Here is a 17885-nt window from a genome sequence, read left to right as displayed (position 1 = left end):
ACGTTTATCCCACTTCAAAATTAGCTGAGCCCGGCACTTCAAGCGAAAGGATGTTCAATTGTCATTTAACTGCTGACTAAGAATGTGACTGGCGGGGAAACTGGGCGAGGACAGGCTCATTCACCTTTTTTGAGTTGCTCAGTCAGCTCACAATTCACCCCAAAGGCATCTCCACCTGGGAGGGAGGAGCCAGGCCCGGCAGGTAAAAAGTGCTCAACTCTTCAGGGCTTCTACTCACAGCTCTCCAGCCCCCGAGGAAGGATTGAACAGTGCTGCTGTGTGGCAATACCTCTCAGACCCATGGCTGGCATGTGGGCCCTCCAGCTTCTCCTTTTGTGTCTAGCACCAGGTAAGGCTGGCTTGGCTGGGGGAAGACTAAGGTGATAAATTGCGACTACCGGCATAATGTCCTCCATGCATATATTTAGCTATCATAGGATGAAGTTTCCCCACAGTTGTGTAATGCAGTGAGGCCTTTTCAAGTCCTTCGTTTTCATGGCTGAAAAGGTTTGTGGGTAACTCCTGGCAAAATCTTGGAAGCCAAAATGGTGATTGGACTGGGAATGAGCTGAAATGGTAGCAGAAGGCCCATTTCCCAAGGGAAAGTTAGTCCGGACAATTCTCCCCCTTTCTTGACAAGCCAGACGGGAGGCCTGCCCTGGTACATAACAGGCATGGATTTATCCATTGCCTTTATTGAACAGCACCAAGCCCAACCAGGGCCAGAGCTTTTTCGGTCCTGGCATCAACCTGGTAGAATTCTCTGTCTGTTGAAGCTAGGGCCCAGCGAGATTTGCTATCCTTCCACCAGGACTGTAAGATAGAGGTGTTCCACCAGGCATATGGTTGAGGTCGGGGCGCAGGTGAGCTCCCTCGCTGGTCTCCTATTGGGAGAGATTGAAACCCCCTCAGTCCAGTTTTCCACTGGCGCTCCTAATATTGTCTATCAGTTCCGTCCCATGGGATTTACTGGCTTGGGTCGAACAATATGGGCTACCACCTTGAGTTATACGTTGCTGAATTTTATGTCTTTTAATGTAATGACTCGGTGCTTGCACAGGGGACTACCTTTACCTTTAATGTGATTTTACTGTGTTGGTACTTATACATGATGTTATCCACTCTGAGCCTGCTATAAATTTAATAAATATTACTAATAATAAAATTAGGAATGATAGCAGCATCAGCAAGAAGTAGTGGTAGTAGAAATCATAATGGTAGTACTGTTGGTAGCAGCAGCAATAATAGTAGCAAAAGTAGCAGTAAGAGTAGCAGTATTACTCATAGTAACCGCAGTAGCACTGGTAGCAGTAATGGTTGTCGTCAACATACAGCTTGGAATGGTTCACATAAAGAACCCATGTATTAAGACGAGTGAAGTACAATACCCTTTCCCTGAAATCATAACTCAATTGCAAATTACAAACAAGAACTAGAAGAAAACTCTTGTTGTTGATTAAGCGTTCTGCTAAATAGTGTTTTTCTAACTAGGACTGCAAATCATTTGAGCAGGTGCGTTCTTGCACATTCACTACGACACTGTTGGCTGTGTGCTAGGGAAGGTGTGACGTTGCCTAGGCAACTGTATGATGGTCTGTGTAGATTTAGTGATTTTTTTTTTCTGTTGGTTGGTGGCCATTGTCTAGCAGGAGGTTACAAACATGGACAGACAAAACAAAGGCTTTGTTTTTCTAACATGCTTCATGTATTTGCTTTTGTACGGCCACACATCTTGATCAGGTAAGTTCTGCCTCAACTGCAGGACGCATGCAATTTCTCCACAATTTGGTATGTTCTGGTCATGTACCAGCAGGAGCTTATTCACTGTCTACCTAAAGTGATGCTCTCTTAACTTTTGATCGTCTTATTTGCCAAGATCATAGCATTAGATAAAACTTTTTCTGGACTATACCACTTCAGGCTGCAAGTACACGCGTATTCGTGTGTGTGAGAGAAAAATGTGTGGGTGCTTCATCATAGAAAAGAATCCCTGCACTTTGAAAGCTAGTATGTCAAGAAGAAGGCAAGGCCAAGGTCTTACCACTGATATTTATTTTACTATATGTATGAGGTTTATTTGTTAAATATGAGATCCTGCTCATGAGATCCACTACAAGAGTCTGTCTGAAACAATGTAACTCACACGATCTACCGTTTGCATAAATTGGTGTCAGTTCCAAAGAAACAACCAAGATGCCTGAAATTGTAGGGTATAAACCAGTTTTAACCACCCCCTTCCTCATTCAATCCTGTTATGTCGTCCCTCTTTGGATCCACCAATTTGAATGTCTCTTTGTGGATGCTTTTTTCTATTCTTGGCACTGGATCTTCACAGGTTGTCATATGCCTCTCTCTCTTTCTCCTGCTAGCTCTGGTACCTGCTGTGAAAATCAATGCCAAAGGGCGGGAGGTGATCTACCTGGCCAAAGGTGATTCAGTCAAGCTGGGTTGTCCGTATGAGCTGGGACCAGAGGACAATGGTCCGAACAACCTGGACATTGAATGGACACAAATGAACTCTGACCCCACAAGCCTTGATAATGTGGTGAGTTGTACGGTCAGCCACTGGAGGGTCTGCCAGACTTGGACAGCCTGTTTTTTGGGGGTAGGGATTAGAATCAAGGTGGTTTGATTATAGCTTTGCAAATCTGAAAAAGGGAGTTCTGACTCTCGAAAGCTCATACCCTCAACATCTAGTTGTTCTTTAAGTGTTACTGGACCTGAATTCTGCATGGTTGACTTTTTTCTTAACTAAAATCCCTGAAGTTTCTATTCAGAGATTCCAAGGAAAGTATTAACACAGGTAGTTAATCAAGCAACATTGTGGCCATCTTCTCCGCCTGACCAGCACTGGATATCCTGTTGGGAAGGCTGCTAAAGAAATTCTTCCCTATGCAGTGGGCCAATGTAATAATGACTCGGACTAGGTCAATACAAAATCAGAACATGATTTTGGTGCTCCTTTCTTGAGCAAAGCTTCTCTGCAGAAGAGATGTTTCCACACATTCCATACAGCCCTGCTGTAAGGCCCACTCGCAATTACACAAGTCAATGCACAACCTTTCTGTGTTGATTCAACAGTGCTGTTCTTTGGTTCCTGCCCACCAGATCCTAAGCTACCAAGGCCAACAAGTTATCCGTCCCGGATACCCCTACGTACAGCAGAGACGGGGTTCTGGAGCCCAGGAATCGCGGCATTTTGGTCACCCCGGTTTACAGCAGAATGTGGTAATTGGACAACCAAACAGCCACCAACTTGGTCCTGTCGGCTCAGTCGGCGACTGCTGCTTCGGCTTGCAAGAGAGAGTGAACTTTGCTATCCCCGACCCGAGCCAGCACGACGCCTCCATCAATCTGCAGAACGTGCAGGTTACAGACTCTGCGACTTACGAGTGCAAGGTGAAGAAGACCACAGTAGCCACCCGCAAGGTGACTGTCACAGTGCTAGGTGAGTCTTGCAAAATTGCGACTGCCCAGGAAAAATATGTTGAGGTTTGGTGGGCATGAATTCGAATGTGTGGTAGAGGTGAAAAAGGCATATTGTATGAATAGGGTTGCCAGCTCCACGTTGGGAAATTCCTGGAGATCTGGGAGGTGAAACCTGGAGAAACCCGGAGAAAGTGGGGTTTGGGGAGGGAAAAGACCTTGGCATGGCATAATTCCATAGAGTCCACCCCCCAAAGTAGCCATTTGCTCCAGGTGAACTGATCTCTGTGGCCTGGAGACCAGTTGTAATTCCGGGGGATCTCCAGCCACTACCTGGAGGCTGGCAACCCAATGTATGAAACTGCCATATACCAATGATTAGTTACCAAGGTGTGAGTATTTAGACAATAAATCTGTATTTTGATCGTGGAAGGCTGCTCTTACTAGCAGCTCTCTCAGTTAGAGATCTTTCATGTCACCTACTACCGTATCCTTTTTCAGCTGGAGGTAACCAGGGATTGAATTTGGGGGTTCATTGCACACCACCGAGCCGCGGTCTCTCCCTAAACAGCATGCCAGGGAAAGGGATTATTCTGGAAGCAGCTGGGAAAGATGCTGGCTTCCAGATAGTTAACGCACTGCCTTTCTCAACCCAGATCGTAAAAGGGATCCTTACTCACAGTTTTAGCCAGTGAACGAGGCATGGTTCAAACATAAGCAAGATACATCTTTATTGGTCCAGATTTGTTGTAGACAAGCGGTAAATTCATTATAGCTGTTGCATCCTGGCTTGAGGGAAAGGGTCCGAACAAAGGGAGGAAGAGGACCATAAACTTTTAACACCTCCACAGGAAGCCTACAATAAACTTCTATATTGGAGGGGGGACTACAATTCCCATGAATACCAATTGTTAAAGGGACAGCACATAGTTCTGACTGCACAGATACGAGGCTTTCTAAGCTGTGGTTACAGTACAGGGATACAGAATTAAAATGCTCAGTATCATGACACCTTTGTCTAGATCTACAGTGCAGCCACATTTGGAATACTATGTACTATTCTAGCACCTCTTAAAAAGGCTACTGGAGAAGTGAGAAAAGTGAAACCGAAAATGATCAGAGTGAACTTGGACCTCCTTCCCAGAGAGGAAAGGCTAAGGAAAGTGTTTGGGGGCTTTTCAGTTTAGAGAAAAGATGAGTAAGGGAAGACATGAGATGGGTTCTCGGATGGTGTTGTGCATAAGTATCTTCTGCCCTTTTGCATAATTATCTTTTCTCTTTCTGCTTCTCCTTCTGCTTCTGTTCCCGTTTATTATGTATTTTATTTATTTTATTTGACTTATATCCCGTCCTCCCCACCAATGGGCTCAGGGTGGCTCACATCATAATTAAAACACAATAAGTTAATAGTAAACTTTAAAAACCTTATATTAAAATACTCTGGGGCCATTATATATAGGCTACTTTGGATACTAATAAAAGACCTGCATAGGCCATAGCTGTGGGTAAAACACATATCTGAGGGCAGTCATAGAAGAGGTAGCGATCTTAGATAGGATAAGGGGGGACACCCACTGGTCCTCAACCAAAGGCCTGGTGGAACACCTCCATTTTATAGGCCCTGCGGAACTGTAATAGGTCCCGCAGGGCCCGGATCTCCAGCAGGAGAGTGTTCCACCAGGCTGGGGCCACGGCAGAAAAAGCCCTGGCCCTGGTGGAGGCCAGCCAGATGTCCCTTAGACTGGGGACCACCAGGAGTTGTTTATCTGTGGAGCATAGCGCCCTGCGAGGGACGTAATGGGAGAGGCGGTCCCGCAATTATAAAATTGTCTTGTATTTTTTAAAGATTGTAAACCTCTGGGCAAAGTTTTGTTCCTTTTAACTTAATCCTGTCTTCCCCCCACTATACTTTTAACTTTCCTGTCTCCCCCGTCTCACTGCAGCCCACTGATTTCCATGAAGTGCAGCTCCTCCGGGGGCTGGCAACCCTAGTGTCTGCGTGAGCCCAGGTTGGCTCCGTGGAGAACTCATGAAGGAAGTAACTTTTAGAGTGACTCTGAGTAATAACAAGAGGAGAGTCTGCAGTAGGAATGCAGAACTCGTGGAAATTGCTATTAGTGGGCCACTTGTTATGGATCCAACTTAGCAACTTCATAATGCAAAGTTACCGTATGGAAGTTACTAGCATTGTGGTGAGGGCCAACAGCTTGCAAAGGGGATATTAGACTAGTTCTCTGAGGTCTGGTTCTTCAACAACCATCATAAACGTTAAATGGAAACTCCAAGTTGAAAGGTAACCTACTTTACTGGTTGACCAACATCAAGGGATGGTTTTTGTCTTCATGTTCTGCTGAAGGGTTTCCTGGAGGTGCTTGGCTGACCACCGACTGGCAAAAAGTTTGTAAACAGCCACATTGGCAAAATCTGGAAAAAGGAACAAAATCCATGTAATATTTTTTAACTGAGGCCAATGCAAAGGACGCAAAGCATCGTGCAAGGTTTTGAGTTCATCAGGGCCGATTCCAGACGGCCCTCCCCATGCCGAAACGTCGCGCGTCGTCGCGTGGAAAACACGAAATATCGCTTTTTCTCGCGCTAGTTTTGCGCGACGTTGCGCAAAACTCGTGCGAGAAAAAGCGATATTTCGCGTTTTCTGCGCGACGACACGCGACGTTTCGGCATGGGGAGGGCCGTCTGGAATCAGCCCAGGACTCTTAATCAATCTAGATGTTAAGTAATTTTTTTTAAATGAAGCGATAGAAAAAAGCAGATTTTTCCAGGTCTAGATCTTAAGACCCTGTCTTGCCAGCCTTTGATGTTAGAGGTGGGCAGGCTCATGAGATCTAGAGAGATTCCGCACACGTTGGATAATGCACTTTCAATGCACTTTATCAATCGTTTGAGGTGGATTTTTTCTTCCGCTCACGAAAAAATCCGTTCCAAATGATCTATAAAGAGGATTGGAAGTACATTATCCAACATGTGCGGAATCACTCCTAGTTAAATTGCCGTAGGTGTTAAAGCGCACCACCTGCATTCTGGCAAGAAACTGCAATTAGTGGAAGGTCATCTCGCTTGAAAAAACAAAATCTAACAAGGTCCAAATGTCAGTGTTTGAAAACGGGATATTGGATGATAGGCCTTTTAGCCGAACCATTGCTATATTCTGGAGGTACTCTTTACTCTCTTGCTCTCTGAGCTGACCGTTTCCAGCTTTCTTAACTGTTGTCCCTTCTTTCCATCAGAGAGACCGTCCGTCCCCCAGTGCTCGATAGTTGGCTATGTGTCCCGGGGCCGTGATGTCACCCTGCGCTGCTCCTCCCAGGCCGGGTCATCCCCTCTCATCTACCAGTGGAGCAGAGTGGGTAACTGGATGCCCTCATCAATCACAAAGGGTAAGAACTGGTGGCAAATGAGCGATGCCTGGCCTTAGCTCCTCTGCTGAGATCCCATCGTGAAGCATCAGCACAGAGGGCATAATTTGAAAAGAGGGTCGAAGGAAGGTGCAGGAAACAGAGACAAGAGGAAATGAAAGGCGATGATGGATTAGAAGTCCTTGAAAAGACCTAATAGAAATAATACTGAAACACAGAACTCTTGGAGAATGCGTAGCTTGTCTAGTTTATCTCATTGTAGGTTTGCCGGACTCCAGGAGTCTGGAGTTCTCCCAGAATTACAACTACAGAGATCAGTTCCCCGGGAAAAAATGGCTGCTTTGAAGGGCAAACTCTATGGCATTGTACCCCACTGAGGTCCTTCCTTTCCCCAAACTCTGATCTCCCTGGCCACCCCCCCCCCCTAAATTTCCAGAAATTACCCAATCAGAGCTGGCAACCCTATCTTATTGTGGAGCAAAAGTCAGAGCTCTGTCTGGATCTTACATCCTAGACGGACAAGTGTATTTCTTAACTGATGTTATCTTGCACCTTTCTCCTCCGAAGGTCCAAATCCTGGCGACCTAGTCATTCGGAACCTGTCCAATGACCACGTGGGCTTTTACCAGTGCAACGTGGCCAACAAAGTCGGGTCAGCCCAGTGTGTTCTGGAGATCTCTCTATCGGCAGGTAAGAGACTTGCATTCAGTATCTGGATAATGACATTGAAATTACACTGTTGTCTGGGGAAGAGGCGGTGATAGAGGCAAAGAAATGTTACATATTTGCTATGATCACATCATCTAGTTCACAACCTGCCCATCAGTTACTTGGCTCCATTCAAGGTATTGGTCTTCGCACACAAAGCCCTTCATGGGAGAGTTGCCAACTTGCCAGGTCACTCTACCCTCCCACTCTAAGGGCGCCTGCACAATGACATCACTCCCAGAAGTGACATCATTGTGCCGGACATGGGAGCACTCCCATGTTCCGCAAGGGTCCAATTTGGCCCGTTTGAGGAGTGCTCCCACAGCCAGCACAACGGCATCGCTTCCAGAAGTGACATCTTCGTGCCCCCTGGAAGTGCGCGCACTGCACGTGTTCCTGGTGTGCTGCCGGTGGCGGGTGACCTCCGGGGGCTTGCCACCTCCCACCAATCACTGGAGGATTGGCTGGCAAGGGAGTTTGTTCGCCACTGGTGGGTACCTGGGAACCCCACTTCATGGCCTCGGTCTCTCATATCCGCAGGGCTTCCTCTCTCCCTATGCTCTTCCACGACAGCTTCGCTTATCTGAGCAGGGATTTTTGCAGGTATTAACCTGCAAATGGGCTAAATCAACAGGTACCCATACAGGTGCATTGTGCTCATTGTCCCCACCAGGGCTTTTTTTTCTGTGAAAACAGGTGGTGGAACTTAGGACCGCACAATGACATCACTTTGGGTTAGCTGGAACAAGGGGGGAGTTTTTTAAAGTTTAATTCACCCTCGGCAAAAATGGTCACATGGCTGGTGGCCCCACCCCCTGATCTCCAGACAGAGGGGAGTTTAGATTGCCCTCTGCGCCACACGGCGAGGAGGGCAATCTAAACTCCCCTCTGTCTGGAGATCAGGGGGCGGGGCCACCAGCCATGTGACCATTTTCAAGAGGTGCTGGAACTCCGTTCCACCACGTTCCAGCTGAAAAAAAGCCCTGATAATGCCATAGAGTCCACTCTCCAAAGCAGGTCAATGGGGCTTACTCCCAGGAAAGTGTCCTTAGGACTGCAGCTTTGGAGGCAGAATTTTATACATATATTTCTGCTTTTGAAATCCAGCTAAATTAAGCCACACGAGTGCCTCGGTTTCCGTCTTAGATCAGCATCCTTGAAAGCATCCGTCTTCTCTCTTGCCCTGCAGGCGCCAATCAAGTGGGCGTCATCCTGGGGGCCGTCTTTGGCTCTCTGCTGTTGCTGCTTCTCCTCGTCTGTCTCATCGCGGGACTGGTCTGCTGTTGCAAGCGGAAGCGCAGTAAAGAGCAACCCAATCAACTCAGGTAACTAAACAACAGAAGGAAACTGGAGCTGTTGCAACGGGTAATCTGAACGCAAGGCCTGCCCTTTCTCAACTGTTAAAGAGTCAATCTAGGGACTGTCAAGTGAACCTCATTTCACAGGTCCTCCCTTCAATTTCCAAGCACTCGCTTGCACACACTCCAATTTACTCCCCGTGAGTACATTCATGCATTTCTTATCAGTTCCTCAACTGCTAAAAGTATCCCAGTTTTCACCATATCCATTCATTGAAATGCAGAACGTGATACTTTCTCACACCTTAGAGAAATGCAAATTGGCAAGTCAAAGGAGCCTACAGTACTTGTTCTTACAGCAAAAACAGAGCGGAACTGGCCCTTTGCCCTTTGGAATCACTTGCAGATGCAGGTTTACAAAGGGCGCTCCTGTGAAAGCTGCATTCATGTGCACAGAGCAAAAAGAGCCTGTATGTGCATTGAGAACTATATGTACAATCTTGCACTTGAACGTCCCTAGGTATTTAGTAACGTGTAGAGAGTCTCTGTATCTTGCTTGGCACATATGCATGCCGCTTTCACGGAAGCTCCCTTGGTGTGACTGCATTTGCAGAGCTCCAATTCAGCACTGTTTTCGAACCGAGAACTCTCAGGGATGGACACAGCAGAGCAAGTGCGTTAAGTTCCTCTAACTTGCCAATCTGCATTTCTTTAAGGTGTGAGAAAGTGTCAAGATCTGCATTTCAATGAATGGGTGTGGGAGGTGGCGGAAGCTGGGATTTGGGCATTTGTAAACAGCCGGAGATACTTTTAGCAGTTGATATCCCCCACGCTCCTGGCTTTCTGCAAACAATGCAAAACCGAATTATTCAAAAGGGCTTTTTACTCAGATAGGAGGGCTGTACTGTAGGGAGGGGGTCTCAGATGCTTCGCTAATGGGGACCATAGACTTCACCTTTATGTAGCCTTATGTATTTTCTGTTGGTTGTTGTGGGTTTTCCGGGCTCTATCGCCGTGGTCTTGGCATTGTAGTTCCTGACGTTTCGCCAGCAGCTGTGGCTGGCATCTTCAGAGGTGTAGCACCAAAAGACAGAGATCTCTCAGTGTCACAGATCTCTCGCTGTGACACTGAGAGATCTCTGTCTTTTGGTGCTACACCTCTGAAGATGCCAGCCACAGCTGCTGGCAAAACATCAGGAACTACAATGCCAAGACCACGGCAATACAGCCCGGAAAACCCACAACAACCATCGTTCTCCGGCCGTGAAAGCCTTCGACAATATTTTCTGTTGCTTTAAATATGTACTCCTATGTGGTATCTTTGCTTCATGTTGTCTAATGTCAGGCCTAGAATTGCTTATGTTCTGTTTCAGCATTTCTTCAACTCTGTATTGGATTCTTGCTAATGCCATGTCTTTGTAAATTTGTATTTATTTACCCTATGGCATTGTTTACGGAAATGTCCTTGATACAGACTGTACTAATCTCACACTGTGTAATCTGCCTTGAGTCTCAGTGAGAAAGGCGGACTTTAAATGACATAAATAATTTTTAAAAAAATATCCAATGCGCGAATGTACTCACACTGAGCAAATTGAAGCATTGCAGTGTGAATGTGCGAGCAAGTGCATGGGAACTTGGAGGGGGGGGGAACATGTAAAATGAGGTTCACTCGAGCGTTCCTTGGAACTTTGTACTGTGCATTGCCATCTGTAGAACTTCGTAATGTGTATTTCCACTGAAACTCTAAATCTAAGCCAGTTTCAAACGGGTTTTAACTGTCATAGTTTCTTCCAACCCATCTGTAATTTTATGCAGATGCTGAAAAGCCTTGGTTAGAAATCACCAGTCGCTTTTTATCACCTGGGAGCCTGGATAGTAAATGAGGTTGGAAGCAGGTTTAAATGTGGGGTGTAGAATAGGGTTCAGGTGCTCTGTTAATGAGAGCCAAGCTACAAGTGACGAATGACACTTGCCTGGCAAGTGAACAGACTCACGTGCATTCCTCCCTGTTCACTGATCAAGTGGAGCACAAGTGAATGGCAAGTGAACGGGGAGGAATACACGTGAGTCTGTTCACTTGCCAGGCAAGTGTCATTGGTCACTTGTAGCTTGGCTCTGAGACATTGGGCAAACAGCCTTCAAATGGAAAGGTCACTGAACTATACATGACTTCACAACTTCCGGTAGAAAGAATGTGCAGGGGTTAGTTCCGTTTATTTGCAACATAACAATTTGAGCAGTGGAGAACTCTCTAATGCAGTGTTATGGCCTGCCAAATAGACATGTCATTGAAGCCTTCTGAAGAGTTCTGTCTCCTTAACTTTCTGACTTTGCCAAACAATATTTCGTCCATCCCATCCCTGAAAAGACATGGGATATGTTCAGTAGCGCCTGTTAGCCATATAAAAACTGAGATGGCTGCCTCTTCACTTGACACCGTGCAATAACATTCCAATTATTGATATGCAATGCAATGGAGTCGTGTTTTGCAGAAAGTTGTTGTGTTTATTAGAAGCAGACCTTTGTAAGAACTGGTTGAGCCCACTGAAATGTGCAGAAACAACAGGTGGAGTAACTGCATATTTGAATACTCTTTCATGGCAACCTCCCATAGCCCTGCACATAGAAATGTAGCACATTACGAAAATGTCATAATTGATCCCTGAGATGCTAACTTTCCAAATGAATGGAGTTCTGGCTTGGGAGGAGGGAACGTTCAAATTCACAGTACCTTCTGCTATCTGCATTCTTAAGTGTGTCCTGTGGTTGCCAAATTCTAGCTAAAACTGAACCCTCTTGCCGTCTCTTCCCACTCACAGAGTTGACACAGCCCCTCCACGGACAAAATGTACAAACAGAAACAGCAGCCTGCGATCTGTCCTGGACTACATACCTCACAATCTCAGCTTCTCGCAGCGACGTAAATACGACTCGCCGAAGGAGCAGGAAGGTATCGAGATGATCACCCAAGCTAGGGAGGCAGATACCAGCTGTGCTGTGGATTCCCGAGAAGACCAAGATGGCGGCTGTTCTTCTGTGGTCACCACCAAGGCCAGGGTACACTATGCACCCACCGTCCCTTCTTCTTCTTCGCAAGTTAAAGCTGGAACCTCTTCTGCACAATCGCCCACAGGCACAAATCCTGGAAACAACAAATCCAGCTCTGACCAGGATCTGACCCACGGGAAGCGAAGCCACCCTGGAAACTATGGAGGAGTTGCTGTGATGGTGCCAGCTGTTAGCAGAGACGGTCTTGTAATATAAGCTCAGAGGATTTACCACTTGACTCCGGATTCAGTCATTTTTGAACTGTGTGCCAGGGCACCATGAACAACCTATGAAAGAACTAGTGATGTCCCTATTAATTTTAATAATAAAGGACACCTATGAGCCCAGAATACCGACCCACAAAGGAGGTTGACCACAGCCTCTCTGCACGATCTCCTGTTCTGGCCTCCCAATCAGCTTCTGCTGGGTGTGTGTGTGTTATTCCGCTGCCTCTCTGTGTCAGACATGATTGATCACTCCTGATACAGAGAAGCAGCAGGATAACCTTTGAGGAGGCTGCCAGTTGTGTCTCTCTATGAGTCCCTGCATCTTCCAGCGGTTGGAATGTCCACAGCAGTAGCTTGTACAGTAATTCCTTACACTTCCTTGTTCTAAAAGTAAACCTTATCAGTAAAGAATGACTCTGGTTTTCATTCTGAAAGAGCGCCCACCTCAGTGATCCAGCGGTTGAGACATCGTTTCTGGTTGTATTATACTTCAGTTTCACCACATGCTTCCTTTTCCTACTATGCTGCCTTCAGACTGCTAGACTGACCTCATACTTTATGTGGTACCCCGCTTGTGGAACACCCTGCCACAAGAAACCATCCATGTTTGGTACTTGTGGATTTTTTTAGGAAATGAAGGTTTGCTTTCTGCCAGGCTGGTTATGCAATTCAGTTGTACCCATGTGGTTTGAGGTGGCTTAATATGTTCTGTGTTTTATTTATATTTCAATGTAAAATAATGTACAATAATTGTTTGTCGCAACCTGCTTTTGGAAGAAAGGAAGGATATAAACCCTCTAAATAAATCAACACTTCAAAGAAACCAAGCTGAAGAGCCTTCCTCAATCAACCAGCAAAACTAGGGAACGCCAGCTGACAAACCGGCAACGTTAACACGTTGCTGGTGCCACCTCAGAAACGGGGCTTGTCAAATTCACTCCTCTCATGGCTCTTCCGCTGGAATGAGCACCTCTTATCCCCAAACAACAAGCGTTGTCGAAGTCATACCTGTCAGCAGCAACCATGTTGGCTGTACATACATCTTCCTTTCAGGAAAGGTGGTGTTTGGGGAAGTGAGGGACCTCAGAGGAGTACAATGCCTTCACTCTCCGAAGCAGCCATCTTCTCCAGGGAAACTAATCTCTGTTAATTCTGGGAGAACTTCAAGCCCTACCTGGAGAATTGCAACCCTATGAAAGTGTCTTCAAACATAATTCTCCCCTCCTCCGTTTTATCCTCTAAGAGTGGGACCACAAGTGACGCCTGACACAGGTTGTACACTAGTCAGCTTCCCTCAAGTTTTGATGGGGAATGTAGGCATCCTGGTCTTGCAGCTTGGCTCTCTGACTGCTGTCCAACGGACTTTTCAACTGTCACTTGTCCAACATTCCGCCAAGCTGCCTACATTTCCCGCCAAAACTTGAGGTAAGCTGACAAGTGTCCAACCTGTGTCAGGCGTCACTTGTGGTCCCGCTCTCAGAGTGACTAGGACCAAGGTCAGCCAGTGAGCTTCCATGCCCTTACTGGAAATTTGACCCCGGGCCTCCCGAATGCTAGTCTAGCCATACCCTTCTAGCTAATAAGGCATGCTGCAATTTTATAAGCCCCCTTTAAATTTTTTTAGTTGAAAACAACTGAACTATGGATCAGGTAACACACATAACTAACCCTTTCCCCCTTCTGCTGCCAGAGCAGCAGTTAAAAGATGCCCCCTGGAGGGTCTTTTCAAAAGGCTGTGGCTTGCAGACTTCACAAGGCAAAAGAGTGCGAGTCAAGCATTAAAACCTGCAAGTGTGGCTTTCTGAGCCCACGCTGCTTCTTACTGAGAGCCAAGCTACAAGTGACGCCTGACACAGGTTGGACACGTGTCAGCTTACTTCAAGTTTTGATGGGAAATGTAGGTGTCCTGGTCTTACAGCTTGGCTCTCCATTTAATTGAAGTTTACAGAACCCCCGCCCCACACCCAGAGCAGGGGAAGGGGGGCGCCCAGCAAGAACTCGACACCTGCACTCCCCTCCCGACCGCATGTTCTCCCTCCCATAGACTGCTGCTCTGTAAACAATTAAATGGAGAGCCAAGCTGCAAGACCAAGATGCCTACATTTCCCATCAAAACTTGAGGGGAGCTGACAAGTGCCCAACCTGTGTCAGGTGTCACTTGTAGTTTGGCTCTAAGTCATCCCAGGCAGTTCCCATTCACCTGGTGGGGCTGGGGATCCCCCACTCCCACCCTCCGTCCCCCGCCACCACTCACCTGGCCAGCACGTGGGAAAGCAAGGAAACAGGGCTCCAGGGCGTGCTCCTGGGAGGGATGTGATGATGTCACTTCCAGCAGTGATGTCATTGCACTGCCCTGGAAGCACTCCTGCTCTTCACACGGGGCTGATTTGGGCCCCAAACGAGCCGAATTGGGCCTGTTTGGGGCTCAAATTGGCCCAGCCTGGGAGCTCATGCGCACTTTATGCCTGCAAAGACAACAGAAAAGGTGCATGCTGGTTTCCCCCCCCCTTCCTTCCGGGAGAGTTAGGGGATCTTGCAACCCAAGGCACCAGGGAAGCATCCTGGAGACTCCTTTTGAGACTTTGATTCCTAGCAGCCTTTCCAGGCCAAAGCCCCTGGAGCAGTGCTGAGTTTGCCTTAAAGCAGCCAAGTCTTTCCACACAGGAAAGGGGCAGCACGCCCTTATGGTCATTTGAGAAGCTCCAGTTTGCAGGAGAAACTGGTGGGGATTTGAACCATCAGCTGTTGCTTTGCCAGTGAGCTGCCTTGGCCTACTGGTCTACTGTAGACAGTGCAAAAAGGCGCAAGAGGCTCTCCATTATCAAGACACCAAACAGGTTTACAAGGGCCGAATCCACACGGCTCAAGTTTGCCGCTATTTTCCCGCCATTTATGCGCTTCTCAGAGGGCTGTTCACATACTCTTACCTCAATCCCGCCATTCTATCGTATCTGTTGCGCTGCGCCTCAGACGAGGTTGTCACACTTTCAAACGCTTCTCTTGCCCAGTTCTCACCATGGATGTGAACAAATAGAAGCGGTTCCCAAAGAGACCGCCCCCTCTTAACCACCCCCACTTCCTTGTTTCTTGCCTTTCTGGAACACCGTCCCTCATTGCCAAGCAATTTTTATGGTCCCAACTCTGTCCGAGGCATGCCTACACCTCCATCCTGTTAATTTTTTTCTAAACAGTGGGGCATTCCTAGCGCTATTGTGCAATCCTATTCATGAAGATCACCCACAAACGGGTTGGGAAGTGGCATTGTAAAAAAGTCCATGGAGGCATCAAGGGGGGGGTTGCCATTTTTTTTACTGTAAATAATGTTTCACTGCTGAAGGAGAGCCTAGGTAATTTCTGATAAGCGGACTGTGCCTGCAAAGGTTGACTCTTTCCGTGTTTTATTTAAAAAAAATATTAAAACTATCAGTATAGTGAAAAATTGCTATCCTATAATTATAGCTGAGCGGTAATATTAACCAATCGCAGGCATCAATGGGGGTGTGGCCCCACCATTGCAATTGAGCAGAAAATCGATATAGCAAAAATCTAGCATTAAATTTTTTTAAAAAGGCTATGTGATGTCGTCATCGGTGATGGCGGATCTAAACGCACCCCATATAGTGTGATTCTCCCAGGAGTATAGTGCAACGCTGGTGCAGTAAAAGAGGGGATGTGAACACAGACTGGGATGTTGCGGGACAGCATCCAACACAATTATTGTGTATGAAAAGCAGAAGGTAGGGAAGTGTGGGTTTGGCCAAGGATTCAGACTCAAAATGGAGGATTTGCCGCCAAAGACCTCCACAAAACCCACCCAAGAACACTTGTGTGTATCCAACCATGTAGTTCCCCCATATCCCCTGCTTTTCCTGAAACACTTTTCTTATACCTGGAAAGATAATATCTGGGACTATGGGGTCCATACAGAGGGACGGCGGAGCAGCTTGGTGAGTCTGGGTAAAACTTGAAATGGACCCTTTTCCTCAGTGGAGTTGTACTTGCGGAAGAGGAAGGAGGCGAGAGTTCACCCCTTTGCCCTGCCTCAGGCCAGCACTTCTCAACCTGACTAGGGTAGCCAAGTCTGGGTTGGGAAATTCCTGGAGAATTGGGGGTGGAGCCTAGGAGGGGCCTGATCTCGGCAGGATATAATGTCAGAATCTCTCTCCAAAGCAGACTTTTTTCCCAGGAGATCTCCCGGAGTCTGGAGATCTGTTATAATTCCAGGAGATCTCCAGGCCCCCACTGGGGGAATGGTAACCCTAGCTATAGAGAGAGAGAGAGAGAGCTAACATAAGACGTTCAGTAAGCAACATCAATAGGAGTAGGATTATAGAATTAGAGAACAATGCAAACAACAACAATAACAAGTGTCTCAGCCATGCCATGCCATAATGCAGATTACAAAGGTGGAAAATGACGAGGTAAAAGCAAGGAAATACCTACAATAAACACTGCAATGGTCTACAATTAAATTAAAATTGTACTCCTGGATTATTCCATCATATTACAGTTTGGATTCCTTTATAAAAACACCCTTCTGAACATTTCTGTTTCACACCTTCAGTTTCACCTTTTCTTTTTTCCCTTCTTTTCCTTGGGTGATTTTAATGGTTTTAGAATGTGATTTTTTTATTGCGTATGTTTTAATTTGTTCACCACCTTGGTAAGTCTTGTGAGAGCAGAAAGGTAGGATACAAATTCTATCAAATACAAATAAGTTCCACAGAATGATAGACGTCCGGAGTCGAGAAGCAACAGAGTCTAGTGGCACCCTAAAGACTAGCACAGTTCTTGTGACAGAAACTTATTATTAACTGTGGTACTTTTAATAAGCCACAAGGCTTTTTGGTATTTGTTTTTATACACTGGCCTACATTAACCAGAGAGAAATTTCCACAGGAGATTACTGAACAGGTGTCTTGGCTATGACAGATAAGAGTTAAATAAACACTCAGAGATTTGAATTCATAACTGTGGTCAAGACACACGCTCCCAGGACTGCACAATGACATCACTCAGCTGGAACAAGGGAGGAGTTTTTTAAAGTTTAAATCACCCTCGGCAAAAATGGTCACATGGCTGGTGGCCCCGCCCCCTGATCTCCAGACAGAGGAGAGTTTAGATTGCCCTCCGCGCCACATGGTAGTCCCCTGTGCAAGCACCAAGTCATTGTTGACCCATGGGGGGACGTTGCATCATGACATTTTCTTGGAAGACTTTTTACGGGGTGGTTTGCCATTGCCTTCCCCAGTCATCTACACTTTACCCCCAGGAAACTGGGTACTCATTTTACTGACCTCAAAAGGATGGAAGGCTGAATCAACCTTGAGCCGCCTACTTGAACCCGGCTTCCATCAGGATTGAACTCAGATCGGGTGCAGAGCTTGGGCTGCAGTACTGGTTACATTCAAAGTAAGTTTACTAATTAAGTAGGTAACACAAACAGTTTAACTCTTTCATGACTGAAATGAAAACACTTGCTAAATCCCAACACTTACCACTCTGTGCCACGGGGCTCTTCATCTCCGTACAACTGATCTCTGTAGACTGGAGATCAGTTGTAATTTCAGGAGAACTCCAGGCGCCACCTGGACGTTGTCCATGTGAGGTGGGTTCATGGGGGCAGCTGTTCTTCTTCTTCCCCCTTCTTAGGCAGGAGTAGGGTAGGGGGTTGGGTCCCCTAACATAGGGCATGGGGCAGCTGCCCATTGTCCTTGGCTAAGACTGCCCCTGCTTTTTGTCCAAAGAGCTCAGCAGATATGGCTGTTTTAGCCTCCATGTTATCCTCACAATAGTCCTAT

The 17885-nt window shown here is 46.6% G+C and overlaps 1 protein-coding gene across 2 annotated transcripts; it reads left to right on the top strand.

Moving 5' to 3' along the window:
- The first annotated feature begins 251 nt into the window (after positions 1-251).
- Positions 252-12907, top strand: VSIG8 (V-set and immunoglobulin domain containing 8). Of its 2 annotated transcripts, none has more exons than XM_054988519.1 (7): positions 252-349; positions 2370-2545; positions 3109-3448; positions 6672-6821; positions 7368-7490; positions 8698-8833; positions 11629-12907. In XM_054988519.1, exons 1-7 carry the CDS (start codon positions 301-303, stop codon positions 12071-12073), a joined length of 1419 nt encoding a protein of 472 aa, XP_054844494.1. In that variant the 5' UTR covers positions 252-300; the 3' UTR covers positions 12074-12907. The 2 variants fall into 2 exon arrangements, with proteins under 2 accessions (XP_054844494.1, XP_054844486.1); XM_054988511.1 differs by having other exon boundaries at positions 3082-3448.
- The last annotated feature ends 4978 nt before the right edge of the window (positions 12908-17885 follow it).

The sequence above is a fragment of the Eublepharis macularius genome, chromosome 1 (assembly GCF_028583425.1).
Source record: "Eublepharis macularius isolate TG4126 chromosome 1, MPM_Emac_v1.0, whole genome shotgun sequence".
NCBI lineage: Eukaryota > Metazoa > Chordata > Lepidosauria > Squamata > Eublepharidae > Eublepharis > Eublepharis macularius.
The sequence above is the reverse complement of the archived record's forward strand: the minus strand, read 5'-3'. Positions and strand labels throughout refer to the sequence as shown.